This window comes from Sus scrofa, chromosome 6 (assembly GCF_000003025.6).
Source record: "Sus scrofa isolate TJ Tabasco breed Duroc chromosome 6, Sscrofa11.1, whole genome shotgun sequence".
Classification (NCBI taxonomy): Eukaryota; Metazoa; Chordata; class Mammalia; order Artiodactyla; family Suidae; genus Sus; species Sus scrofa.
This window is the reverse complement of record NC_010448.4, coordinates 98,490,749-98,505,009: the sequence shown is the minus strand read 5'-3', so window position 1 is coordinate 98,505,009 and position 14,261 is coordinate 98,490,749. Positions and strand designations below refer to the sequence as shown.

Below are 14,261 nucleotides of genomic sequence, written 5' to 3'. Positions count from 1 at the left end.
TAATAATTTTGCCAAACAGATGGTTTTAGAAACGTCAAGCACATCAAGGATTTATATTCCACGAACTAACCATTGAAAAATCACCTGCCACAATGTGAATTTGTCACTAAAATACTTGAAGGTTGCAATAAAATTAAAGATTCATCTGAGTTAAGAATTGACTTTACAGAAATGGGAAAGTTAAAAAGGGATCAAATAGTTCTTACACATATCTGCATGTTTAACAAGATGTCCTTAACAAAACACAACTCAAGTGCCCAGATGACAGAAATTTAAACTCCTAAACTTGAAGTCATGTTATCTTTCTGGTTAATCCATGGGATGGTCTTAAATAATTACTAATGTGGGGGTAAACTACATATTTCAAACTTTATATGCTACTAACACACTGCTTTCTCCTTAATTAACTTATGCAATACTTACCAGCATTTCCTCAGTAGCTTGCTGGCCAACTACACTGCAAATATCTCCAAAATTGGCAGCACAGACCTGACAACAAGAGCATGGACATCGCAGAATGTTACAGAGTTCTTTAAAAGTCACCTTTTACATTTCACATGTCAGTACAGTAACCGCTAGAACCAGGCACTCTTAGACAATAAGATCTACCTTTCGAACATGAAACATCCTGCAGTCGCAGCACATCTCACAAAACCGGGGGAGGATAAGACGTTCTGTGATGTCCTTCCCAACCATGGGAGCCATTTTGCACATTATCTGCAATAAACAAAAACAAAAAACACACTGGAAATATCTTCCAAACTAAGATATTTTCAGCTTGCTAAAAAAAGTAATTTAAGGAAATACAAAATTTGACATGGCATCATTACACTGTATACATCACAAAAAATTCATCTTACTCATCCAAATTGAGAACAGAAAGATATTACCTACCAAAAAACCCCCAATAATTACTAAATGCACAATTAACCCAGAGAAAGTCCTAAAAATTTCATTTTTACTTACAGTTTCAACCTTAGTCATTTTGCCTGGTAACTTTAGAAGTAAAAGAACAGCAGGATCAAGATGGCAGAGGAATAAGACGTGGCGCTCACCTCCCACAAACACATCAAAAAAACACCCATCTACATGTAGAATGAATCACAGAGAACATGTACTGAAAGCTGGCAGAATTTTTTAAACCTCCAAAAAAGGCAGGAAACTTTCCACATAACTGGGCAGAACAAATGGGAAAAAGAGAGAGAGAGGAATCAGGACAGGACTAGCACTCCTGAGAGGGAGCTGTGAAAGAGGAATAGAACCTGGGAGGCCACCTAACTGATGGGAAATCAGCCCAGACAGAGGGACCTCAAAGCCTCAAAGCACATCAGCTGGACTGAGGGGGGCAAAGCAGAGTGAGAGCCACAGAGACCATAGGTACACCTGCATTGGACACCACAGCCTGAGATGCTCGGGAGGGGGCTGGGCACTAAGACTCAGGCTCCAGAGGTCAGTTCTGGGGAGAGGACTAGGATTAGTTCTGTGGAGACTGCCTGAGGGCCTAGAGAGCCACAGCCTGGGGAGTTGAGTGCCACAGCCAATGGAACCTTGTTAAGAGTCTGGGCCATTGTTGGGGATGGTGAGAAGAGGAAGGGCACACCACCATAGGATTATCTTTCTCTGTGCACGCATGGACTCTCGGAGGATGGGGCAACGGGCCCCTCTTGTACTGGCTACAGGTGGCAGTGCCTCCTGTGTGGGCTAAGTTCAATGGGGAGCCTCTTTCATGGTCTCAGGTAGCAGGAGCAAACTCAATCATCTCAGACTCCAGAAGTGGGCTTGGCCCACCACTACCAGGAGTCCATGAGCAGGCACCACCTACAGCCCCAGTCATCTTGGAGGTGAGCAGAGAGGAGGGAACTGCAACCAAGTACCACCTGTTGTTGCTCTCACTCCCCTGGGAACACACACACCCTGCTGCTGCCATTGTGAAATGCTCTGGGTGCTGCCTACACCTGCCTGAGGGCCACTGCTACTTCCCAGGGCTCTACAACTAGGAGCAGCCTGAACCACCTTCCTGCAGGTCCTTGCCACTCTCAAGGGGCCAGCAACCAGGCACTGGCTACTAGCCATGCCCACTGCCTGCACACACAGCACCCTAAAACTAAATAGTACGCCCTCAGAAAAAATACCCAGGGGCGCTCTTGCATATAAATAACCCTCCAAGACTACAGCTGTTATTTTCCATAAACTCAAAAAAATAAGAAAAACATATGCAAAATGAAGAAGCTCAGGAACCATTCACAGTTAAAAGAACAGAACTCCCCTGAAACAGCAAGCAATGAAGCAGACTTCTAGAGTCTAACAGACACTGAGTTCAAAAAGGAGACAGTGAAAATTCTGAAGGCACTAAGAGTAAATATGAAGAAATTAAGAGCAGATATGAACAGTAATGCAGATTACTTTAGAAAGGAACTAGAAAATATAAGGAGGAGCCAAGAAAAATTAGAAAACTCATTTGCAGAGATGCAAGCTGAGTTAAAGGCACTGAAGAGCAGAATGAATAATACAGAGAAATGAATTAGTGACCTGCACAATAGATTAACAGACATCACCCAATCAGGACAGCAGACAGAAAACCAAACAAAAAAACATGAAAGCAATGTAAGAGATCTATGGGATAATATAAAGTGAACCAATCTTCACAGAATAGGGATTCTGGAAGGAGAAAAAAAAGAAAAGAGGATTGCATATATATTTCAAGAAATTATAGCTGAAAACTTTCCAATCTAAGGAAACAGATATCAAAATACAGGAAGCACAGAGGGCCCCAAACAAATTGAACCTAAACAGGCCCACAACAAGACACGATATAATAAAAATGCCAAAAGTTGGAGTTCCTGTTGTGGCTCAGTGGAAAACGAATCTGACTGCTATCCAAGAGGATGCAGGCTCGATCCCTGGCCTCACTCAGTGGATTAAGTATCTAGTTTTACTGTGAGCTGTGGTGTAGGTTGCAGACGTGGCTCAGATCTGGTGTTACTGTGATGTAGGCCAGTGGCTACAGCTCTGATTCAACCCCTAGCCTGGGAACTTTCATATGCTGTGGATGCAGCCCTAGAAAGACCAAAAAAAAAAAAAAGGCAAAAGTTAAAGAGAGGATTCTAAAGACAACAAGAGAAAAACAAAGACTTAATTACAAAGGAACCCCCATAAGGCTAACAGCTGATTTCTCTACAGAAACACCACAAACCAGAAAAGAGTGGCAAGACATATCCAAAGTTCTTTCTTTGCTTTTTCTTTTTTTTTTTTTTGTCTTTTTGTCTCTTTTTAGGGCCAAACCTGGGGCACATGAAGACTCCCAGGCTAGGGGTGGATTCGGAGCTGTGGCCTCCTCTGGCCTACGCCATAGCCACAGCAATTCAGGATCTGAGCTGCGTCTGCGACCCACACCACAGCTCATGGCAATGCTGGATCCTTAACCCACTGAGTGAGGCCAGGGATCGAAGCTGAAACCTCATGGTTCCTAGTTGGATTTGTTTTCACTGCACCGTAACAGGAACTCTGATAAAGGGAAAAATTTGCAGCCTAGAATACTTTACCCAGAAAGAATATCATCTAAATAAAAGGAGAAATAAAGAATTTCTCCAATGAACATAAACTGAAAGAGTACAGCAATACTAAATCCATTCTAAAAGAAATATGAATGAGTTCCTCTAAATAAAAAAGAAGTAAGAAGAAATATGATGGAGGAAATCACAGTTGGAAACCAATCACTTAAGCCAGTAAACAGACCTAAAAAGGGGAAAAAAAAAAACAAAACCCTATTGTAAAAGCAATGATAAACACAAGGAACAGCAAAATGATAAACATGAAGATGTTAAAAAAAAGGATGTCAAAATCATAAAAATGTGGGGAAGTAAGAAAATCTAGACTCTCTTTTTTTATAATGTGTTTGAGCCTATATGACTATTAGGCTAAATCAAGCAGATACAGGAAGGGGTTAACTACTTGAAAAACAGGGCAACGACAAATCAAAACCAAATAATACATTTACAAAAACTAAAAAGAGGATACCACATAAAATCAAAGGAAAATATCCAACCAAAAAAGAGAACACAGGAGAAACAGAATCAACTGGAAAACAAGGTTTAAATAAATACATATTTATCAATAACTACCTTAAATGGGAGTTCCCACTGTGGTATAGCAGAAATGAATCAAACTAGTATCCATGAGGACAGGGGTCAATCCCTGGCCTTGCTCAGTGGGTTAAGGATCTGGCATTGCCATGAGCTGTGGTGTAGACATGGCTTGGATACCGAGTTGCTGTGGCTGTGGTGGAGGCCAGCAGCTGCAACTCTGATTAGACCCCTAGCCTGGGAACCTCCATGTGCCACATATGCAGCCCTAAAAAGCTTAAAAAAAAAAAAAAAAAAAAGACATAGAGTGGCAGATGGTATAAAAAAAGCAAAAGCCTACAATATGTTCCCTATAAGAGACTCACTTTAGGGCAAAGGACACCTATAAACTGAAAGTGAGGGGATAGAAAAAGGTATTTCACATGAATAGAAATGACAGGAAAGTGGGAGCTGCAATACTCTTATCAGACAAAACAGACTTCAAAACAAAGGCCATAAAGAAAGACAAAGAAGGACACTATTTAATGATAAAAGGATCAATTCAAGAAGAGGATATAACACTTGTCAATATATAGACCCCTAATATAGGAGCACCCACATACATACCATAAATACAAATACTAACAGACGTAAAAGGAGAAACTGATAGGAATACAATAATAGTAGGAGAATTCAACACCCCACTCACATCAATGGACAAATCCTCTACACAGAATATCAAAAAGGCAACAGGGATCCTAGAAAAGTTAGACTTAATTGATATTTTCAGATTACATCCAAAAAAATCACAATACACATTCTTTTCAAGTGCACACAGAAAGTTCTCAAGGACTGACCACATACTAGGGCATAAACTAACCTCAACAAATTTAAGAGTATAGAAATTATTTCAAGTATCTTCTCTGACCATAATGGCATGAAACTAGAAATCAACCACAGGAAAAGAGAAAAAATTGACTGCATGGAGAGTAAACAACATGCTACTAAAAATCCAATGGGTCAATGAGGAAATCAAAAGAGAAATTAAAAAATACCTTGAGACAAATGATAATGAAAACACAACCATTCGAAATCTATGGGATTATACAACTATGGATGTGATAAATTCATTTGAGTAATAAAAAAATAAAAATAAAAATAAATTTAAAAATATATAAAACCAAACAAACAAAAAAACCCCAAAATCTATCAGATGCTGCAAAAGCAGTTCTTTGAGTGAAGTTCATAGCTAATACAGGCCTTCCTCAAAAAAGGAAGAAAAACCTCAAATCAACAACCTACCACCTAAAAGAATTAGAAACAGAAGAACAAAAAAAACTTAAAGTCAGAAGAAGGAAAGATATCATAAAGATGAGAGAGGAAATCAATATAGAGATTCAATAAAAACAACACAAAAAATTAAAATAACCAAGAACTAGTTCTTTGGAAAGGTAAAGAAAACTGACAAACCTCTGGCCAGACTCACCAAGAAGAGGAGAGAAAGAACTCAAACAAAATAAGAAATGAAAAAGGAGAAATCTCAACAGACACTGCAGAAATACAAAAAACTGTAGGAGAATACTATAAACAATTATACACCAACAAATTTGACAACGTAGAAGACATGGACAACTTTCTAGAGACATACAGTCTGCCAAACCTGAATCAAGAAGAAACAGATCGACTGGATAGACCAATCACTAGAAATGAAATTGAATATATAATAAAAACACTCCCTACAAACAAAAGTCTGGGACTAGACGGCTTCATAGGCAAATTCTACCAAACATACAAAGAAGAACTTATACCCATCCTCCTCAAACTTTCCCAAAATGTTCAAGAAGAAGGTACACTCCCAAAGACATTCTATGAAGCTACCATCACCATAATACCACAACCAGACAAAGACACTACCAAAAAAGAAAACTACAGGTCAATATCTTTGATGACTATAGACACAAAAATTCTCAAAAAAATTTTAGCCAACCGAATCCAACAACAACATACAACAAAAAAGATCACAGGAGTTCCCGTCATGGCTCAGTGGTTAATGAATCCTAACTAGGAACCATGAGGTTGCGGGTTCGATCTCTAGCCTTGCTCAGTGGGTTACGGATCCAGAACTGCCATGAGCTGTGGTGTAGGTCACAGATGCAGCTCGGATCCTGTGTTGCTGTGGCTCTGGCATAGGCCGGCAGCTACAGCTCCAGTTAGATCCCTAGCCTGGTGAATCTCCATATGCTGGGAAAAAAAAAAAAAGATCACATACCACAACCAAGTGGGATTCATCCCAAGTTCACAAGGATGGTTCAACATATGCAAATCAATCAATATCATACATCACATTAAAAAAATTCAAAGACCAAATGATCATCTCAATAAATGCAGACAAAGCATTTGACAAAATCCAACATCCATTCACGACAAAAACTCTTACCTAAGTGGGTACAGAGGGAATATACCTTAACATAATAAAATCCATTTATGACAAACCCACAGCCAATATAAATACTCAGTGGGAAAAAGCTGAAAGCCTTCCCCCTAAAATCTGGAACAAGACAAGGATGCTCCCTCTCACCACTTTTATCCAACATAGTACTGGAAGTCCTAGCCACAGCAATTAGACAAAAGAAATAAAAGGTATCCAAACTGAAAGGGAAGAGGTGAAATTGTCACTATGCAGATGACCTGGTTCTATATATAAAAACCCCTAAGGACTCCACACAAAAACTACTCAAACTGATCAGTGAATTCAGCCTAATAGCAGAATACAAGATTAACATTCAGAAATCAGCTACATTTCAGTAGACTTATAATGAAATATTATAAGAGGAATATAAAAATATAATACTTTTTAAAATTGCACCCCCAAAAATTAAATACCTAGGAATAATAAACCTGACCAAGGAGGTGAAAGACTTACATGCTGAGAACTATAAAACATTAAGAAAATTAAAGAGGATTCAAAGAAATAGAAAGATATGACATGTTTCTGGATTAGAAGAATCAATATTATTAAAAAATAAAACATTAAGAAAATTAAAGAGGATTCAAAGAAATAGAAAGATATGACATGTTTCTGGATTAGAAGAATCAATATTATTAAAAAATAAAACATTAAGAAAATTAAAGAGGATTCAAAGAAATAGAAAGATATGACATGTTTCTGGATTAGAAGAATCAATATTATTAAAAAATAAAACATTAAGAAAATTAAAGAGGATTCAAAGAAATAGAAAGATATGACATGCTTCTGGATTAGAAGAATCAATATTATTAAAATGGCCATATTACCCAAAGCAATCTACAGATTTGATGCAATTCCTATCAAATTACTCATGACGGGAGTTCCCATCTTGGCTCAGTGGTAACGAACACAACTAGTACCCCTAAGATTCGGGTTTGATCCTTGGCCTTGCTCAGTAGATTAAGGATCTGGCACTGACATGAGCTGTTGTATAGGTCACAGTCGAGGCTTGAACCCTACATTGCTGTGGCTGTGGCATAGGCCAGTGGCTACAGCTCTAATTCCACCCCTAGTTTGGGAATCTCCATTTGCTGTGGGTGTGGCCCTAAAAAAGAAATAAAAGACAAAAAATTACCCATGACATTTTTCACAGATAGTTCAACAATAGAACAAACAATCCAAAAATTTATATGGAACCACAAAAGACCCAGAATTGCCAAAGCAATCCTGAGGAACAAAAAACAAGAAGGAGGCATAACTCTCCCAGACTTCAGACAATATTACAAGGCTACAGTAATCAAGACAGTGTGGTACTGGTATACAACAGACACACAGAACAATGAACAGAACAGAAAACCCAGAAATAAACCCAGACACCTATAGTCAATTAATCTTTGACAAAGGAGGCAAGAACATAAAATGGGAAAAAGTCTCTTCCGCAAGAGTAGCTGGGAAAACTAGACAGCTGCATGTAAATCAATGAGTCTAGAACACACACACCCCCATCATGCACAAAAATAAAGTCAAAATGGCTTAAAGACTTAAATATAAGACACCATAAAACTCCTAGAATAGAACACAGGCAAAACATTCTTTGATATCAACTGTACAAATGTTTTCTTAGATGAGTCTCCCAGAGTAACAGAAATAAAAACAAAAACAAACCAATGGGACCTAATCAAACTTAAAAGCTTTTACACAGCAAAGAAAACCATTAAAAAAAAAAAAAAAAAAAAGACAAACCTTCAGAATGGGAGAAAATAGTTTCAAATGATGCAAACAACAAGGGCTTAATCTCTAAAATACATAAACAACTTATACAACTCAAAAGCAAAAAAAGAAAAAAAAAAAAACCAATTGAAAAATGGGCAGAATACCCTGAATAGACATTTCTCCAAAGACATATAGATGGCCAATAAGCACATGAAAAAATGTTCAATATCACTAATTATTAGAGAAATGCAAATCAAAACTACAATGAGGTATGACCTCACACTGGTCAGAATGGCCATCATTAGTCTACAAATAACAAATGCTGGATACTTAAAAAAAAAAAGTGGGTTTCAAAAACAAAAAACAAAAAGCAAATGCTGGAGAGGGTGTGGAGAAAAGGGAACCCTCATACACTGTTGGTGGGAACAACTATGGAAAACAGCATGGAGGTACATCAGAAAATTAAATATAGAATTACCATATGATCCAGTAATCACGCTCATGGGCATATATCCGGACAAAACTTTCCTTAAAAAAGATACATGCACCCCCTATGTTCATTGCAGCACTATTCACAATAGCCAAGACATGGAAAAAAACCTAAATATCCATCAACATATGAATTAAGAAAACGTGATACATACACACAATGGAATACTACTCAGCCTCAGCCATAAAAAAGAACAAAATAATGCCATTTGCAGCAAAATGGATGGAACTAGAGACTCATTCTAAGTGAGGTCAGAAAGAGAAAGACAAATACCATATGATATCACAGAATCTAATATGCAGCACAAATACCATATGATATCATGGAATCTAATATATAGCACAAATGAACCTGTCTACAGAAAAGAAACAAACTCATGGACATGGAGAACAGACTTACGGCTGCCAAGGGGGAGGGGGATGGACTGGGAGTTTGGGTTTAGTAGATGCAAACTATTGTATCTGGAGTGGATAAGCAATGAGATCCTGCTGTATAGCACAGGGAACTATATTCGATCACTTATGATGGAACATGATGTAGGATAATGTGAGGAAAAGAATATATATATGTATAACTGGGTTACTGTGCTGTACAGCAGAAATTGACAGAACACTGTAAATCAACTATAGAAAGAAAGTTCTTTTTTTTAAGTAAAAGAAAAAAACCAAACCCTACACTTTCCCTGATAGTAAATGGTGACTATTCAGAAGGGAAGATTTTCCACAAGAAGAATCTGGGTTCAGTGTCCCCGTATGGCTAAGAAAAGATGACACAGAGGCAATTCTCATCTTGCAAACTATCGTTTTCCCTGGGATTTGTGCATCTGGGAACCTGTCCTTACTCTGCAAAGCCTGGGTTCCAAGGGAGGCAAGGAAATGGTTCTGACATGCACGTGATTCAGGTAATGCAGTTCCAGGCAAAGTGAAGATGAACTGTTTGAAACCAGCCTAATGCATCTAAATATTTGCCCCCCAGTTAGAATGTAAAGAAACCTGATAGTCTGTTTTTCTATTACACCTACTCCAGGGCCATGCAAATGGGGCCAGAAGGAAGGTGTTTGAAAAGAAAGCTCTACTCATTTACGCATGACTGTCCACAGATGAAATCCAAGGAATCTACAAAGCCACTGAACAAGTAAGTGAGTTCAGCAAGTTTGTAGGACATGTGCCAGAATTTAAAAAATCAAAGCTGTGTCTATAAATTAGCAAGGAACAGCTGAAAACACTTAAAAATACTATCATTCACAACAGTGTCACAAAACATAAAATCTAACAAAATACAAATAAGCTCTGTTTACTGAAAACTACAAAACACTGATGAGATAAATAAAAGACCTAAATAAAAGAACTCTGCTATACCTACAGGCTGCTGGGCTGGCAATCACTCCCAAGGTGCGCCACAGATTCAGCACAATCCCCCCCAAGCTCCAGCCTCCTTGGAGTGGGATGCCTCCCAGTCCCGGAAGCAGAGCTGATCCCTGGCTCAGACTCTTTCTATGCATTTTCATGCCCCAGTTAAAGACACAGAGATATACATTATTGCCAATGTAGCACAATTAAATTTCGTAGAGACAGAACAACCAGGAAGTGAGGGAATGCAAAACGTAACAAATTAACACAAACCAAGTGTAAGAGGACCATAGGTTTCACACTAGTGCTGGATATAGCCGGTTATTATAATCATGTTTCACTATTTTTAAATCCCATCAAAAATTATAACACAGCAAATTAAACTCTGCTTAATATGTAACCCCAAAAGTAATGGCAAAACTGATTTCCTTTTTTATTCCTATTGAGAAGCTTGTAAAATTTAAAAGAAAAAGAAAAAGAAACTATGTTTTGGATCTTTTCCTTCTTCTTCGTAGGGCGGTACCTACAGCACATGAAGTTCCCTGGCCAGGGGTTGAGTCAGTGCTGCAGCTGCTGGCCTATGCCACAGCAACACCAGATCCCAGCCACATCTGTGCCCTGCACTGCAGCTGCAACGTCAGATCCTTAACTCGCTGAGCAAGGCCAGGGTTCAAACCCCCATCCTCACAGATTCTCTGTCAGGTTCTTAAACCACTGAGTCACAACGGTAACTCTTATGTTTTGGATCTTGACTGAGGTGGTACTAGTAAAACACTATGAATGTATTAAATGTTACTTAACTATAAACTTCAAAACGATTAATTTTTTTCCCCCATTTTTGGCCACCCTGCAGCATATGCACTTCCCAGGCCAGGATCAGATCTGAGCCGCAGTCTCCACCTAAGCTGAAGCTTCGGCAACGCCAGATCCTTAACCCATTGTGCCAGGCCAAGTATCAAACTTGCATCCCAGAGCTGCCAAGACACCGCTGAGCCTGTAGCACCACAGCTGGAGCTCCCAAAATGGTTACTTTTATGTTATGTGAATTTTACTTCAATAAAAGTGCTATTACTGAAAAGCATCTACCTGAGTACCTAAAAATAATGGAATTTCCAAGGGAAAGGAACTAGAGAGGAAATCTAATTCCTTCTACAAATGATATAGAAACAACATTAAAAAAAATTTGTTTTTTGTTTTTTAGGGCCACACCCGTGGCACATGGAAGTTTCCAGGCTAAGGGTCAGATCAAAGCTGCAGCTGCTGGCCTACACCACAGCCACAGAAATGCCAGATCCCCAATCCACTGAGCAAGGCCAGGGAGCAAACCCAGATTCTCATGGATACTAGTTGGATTCATTTCTGCTGCTCCACAATGGGAACTTGGAGAAACAATAAAATTTTACTGTAACTATTTTCACATCAACAAAAATGTAATTACTTTAGGTTTAAAGAGTAAACGCTCATTTCCAAATACATTTGAATACATTTTCAGATGGATTTATCATTTTCTAGTTAACTATAAGAATTCTTATTTTCTGAACATATATGAATGAACTGTAACAGACATTACTATATGTAATCCATGCTCTATTTATGATGACACTCAATCAAAATATTTGCTAGCCAGGTCAAAAAACCCAAAAGACTCACTATAATGCTGGACTGGGTAGTACCATGTGCATAATGACAATGTGTGTATTTTTCCAATAATCATAATTTACATCATATACCATGTCACAGTAAAATCACCTGGCTGAGAGATCTTCCTGCAAAGACCACACTACCAGGAACAGGAGCCAAGCAGTGTTACTACTTTTCCTTCTGTGCTTAGACAAGTGTTCCACAGCAATCAAATGAGTTCAAATGTATCATTCAATACAGGGTTTTGTGGTGTTTTTTAAAATTGCAATGGTTATTTTTGCCACCTATTTTTTCCATTTTGATACAATGAATTTATAGTTAATCCATTTACTTTCTTGCTTTCTTGGAGCCATCCAAGTCCCAGGTGCTTTGCATAGTGTGGGACCCACAGACCAAACACCTTTTCCCGTGGAAGCCTGTGTCCCTTTCCAGCCCAACATTATATTTCAAATTTAATGATTTGTGGCTACCTTGTGTGTGTCAACCCTACGATACGTTATGTTGCATAGTATTTATCAGGAACCTCCTACCAGTCAGTCTAGTGACTAATTTTCCCTAAGCTGAAAAGATGAGCTCCACTCACGGCCACAGCTTCTGTCTTCACGTCGTCGTTGCTGTCCGGGGCAGTCAGCTCGACAAGCACGGGGCATACCTTGGTCTCCACATCGAACCGCTCGATTAACTCCTGCTCAAGCAGCGCCAACAAGGCCGCCTGACTCGTTTTTCTTACCTAGGAAAAAAAATCAACACATCCAAAGAGTACATCCACAGTATTAAAAAACTTAATTCCTGAATTTCACAAATCTGAGGGCTCCTCATCTCAACTCAAATCAAGGGGTTCCCAGAGGGCAAAACCTTGCGAATAAAAATTGGCGGCTATGCTCTTCAATTAATACACAGACAGGACTTGGTAGGTTCCGTCGGAAGGGGTGGAGTGGAACAGAAGAGCCATGCTGGGAGTTCCCGTCGTGGCGCAGTGGTTAACGAATCCGACTAGGAACCATGAGGTTGCGGGTTCCATCCCTGCCCTTGCTCAGTGGGTTAACGATCCGGCGTTACCGTGAGCTGTGGTGTAGGTTGCAGACATGGCTCGGATCCCGCGTTGCTGTGGCTCTGGTGTAGGCCGGTGGCTACAGCTCCGATTCGACCCCTAGCCTGGGAATCTCCATATGCTGCGGGAGTGGCCCAAGAAATAGCAAAAAGACAAAAAAAAAAAAAAAAAAAAAAGAAGAGCCATGCTTGGGAAAGAGGTCTCAAGGTGACACACTGTCTAAGGGACATCTGTGAGGGGCCAGGGTGACAACGCAGCCCCCAGGCACTGGCCAGAGGGGCATCAAGGAGACTCTCAGGCTTGCCCAACCTGCAATGCGTCTGGGCTTTGAGTCTGTACAACAAAACGAGTCTAAGAGGAAGGGACATTCTAAGGAGGCCATGCCATCCACACACGCCAGACTGCAGATGCTGCTGCCACGAAAGGGAAGAGCCTCTTACCTGATTGTTCTGATCTGCCAGATACCGCACCACAATGGGCAGTAGGTATTTGGAAAAGGCATACGGGATGGCGGGCCGGTTTTCTTGACAAAATAGGGCAATGTGCGGCACCTGCTCCATCAGCTCTGCTCGCACGGTCGGCTCTGTGGAAATAACAGACCTGTCAGCCAACACCCTCTCCAGACGACAAAACTCTCGCCTGGCTGGAGACATTCAGGAAAGCTCTGGACCTTTCTCCTCAGGCCCAGCATGCTTCTGAAATGCTCTTGAGCTGCAAACCTTTTCCAGCCCAGGGAGATCCAATCCTTTCCAGCGTCTGGCCTCACAGTGTGTGCGAAGCGTGCAATGGCTACCCACGAGGGCCGAGTCTGTCTGAGCCCACACAGTGCTAACACTGGCACCCGCACTACCTATAACACAACCTCACCTATACACCCCACTGTTAAGAGTCTCCCAGGACAAGTCATGAGCCTGGCTCCAAGTAAATGCAGCCTATGAGTAGAGGGTTTATAGTTAGAATTAACTAAGGTGATAAAGGGTGAGTGGGTATTAAAAGAGACCAATAGATTTAAGAATACAAAAAAAATCTGAAAAGACTCAAGTATGAGCGGCAACTTAAATGTGACACATAAGGCATTTCATACGCCTGGGCTTCAAAAAGATGGACTGTTCAAAAAGTTAGGGTAGGAAAGTTAGCTGGCTATGTGAGAAAAAAGATAATATCCCTATATTGCTCAATATACATTAATTCTGGGTGAATCAAAGTTCCATTTTTTTTTTAAGATCAAAAGCACAAAAAGACAACATTTAAAAAAAATGTTTAATCCTGAGGTAGAAAGCCATTTCAAAGCAAACAAAACTCTCAAAACTAAGACCTAATTTCACTTTATATATATAAAGACTTCCAAATAGATGCCATATTTGGTTAAAAAACAAAATGGCCTGGGAGAAAATGTACATATTTATACATTTATGCATTGTATACAAAGTATAATAAATAACATAAAGAACCCATTGTTCACATTAATCCAACAGAGAAAATAAGGATA

General features: G+C 39.6%; 1 protein-coding gene across 5 annotated transcripts in view; it reads right to left on the bottom strand.

The window, feature by feature from the left end:
• Positions 1-14,261, bottom strand: part of PPP4R1 (protein phosphatase 4 regulatory subunit 1) — a 76,817-nt gene that overhangs the window by 34,640 nt on the left and 27,916 nt on the right. For all 5 annotated transcript variants that reach the window (XM_021096060.1, XM_021096058.1, XM_021096059.1 and 2 more), the window contains 4 exons: positions 13,213-13,355; positions 12,305-12,451; positions 610-717; positions 424-489 (listed from right to left, as the gene is read on the bottom strand). In XM_021096060.1, the coding sequence (XP_020951719.1) occupies positions 424-489; positions 610-717; positions 12,305-12,451; positions 13,213-13,355 (464 nt within the window). The remainder of the gene's footprint in view (positions 1-423; positions 490-609; positions 718-12,304; positions 12,452-13,212; positions 13,356-14,261) is intronic.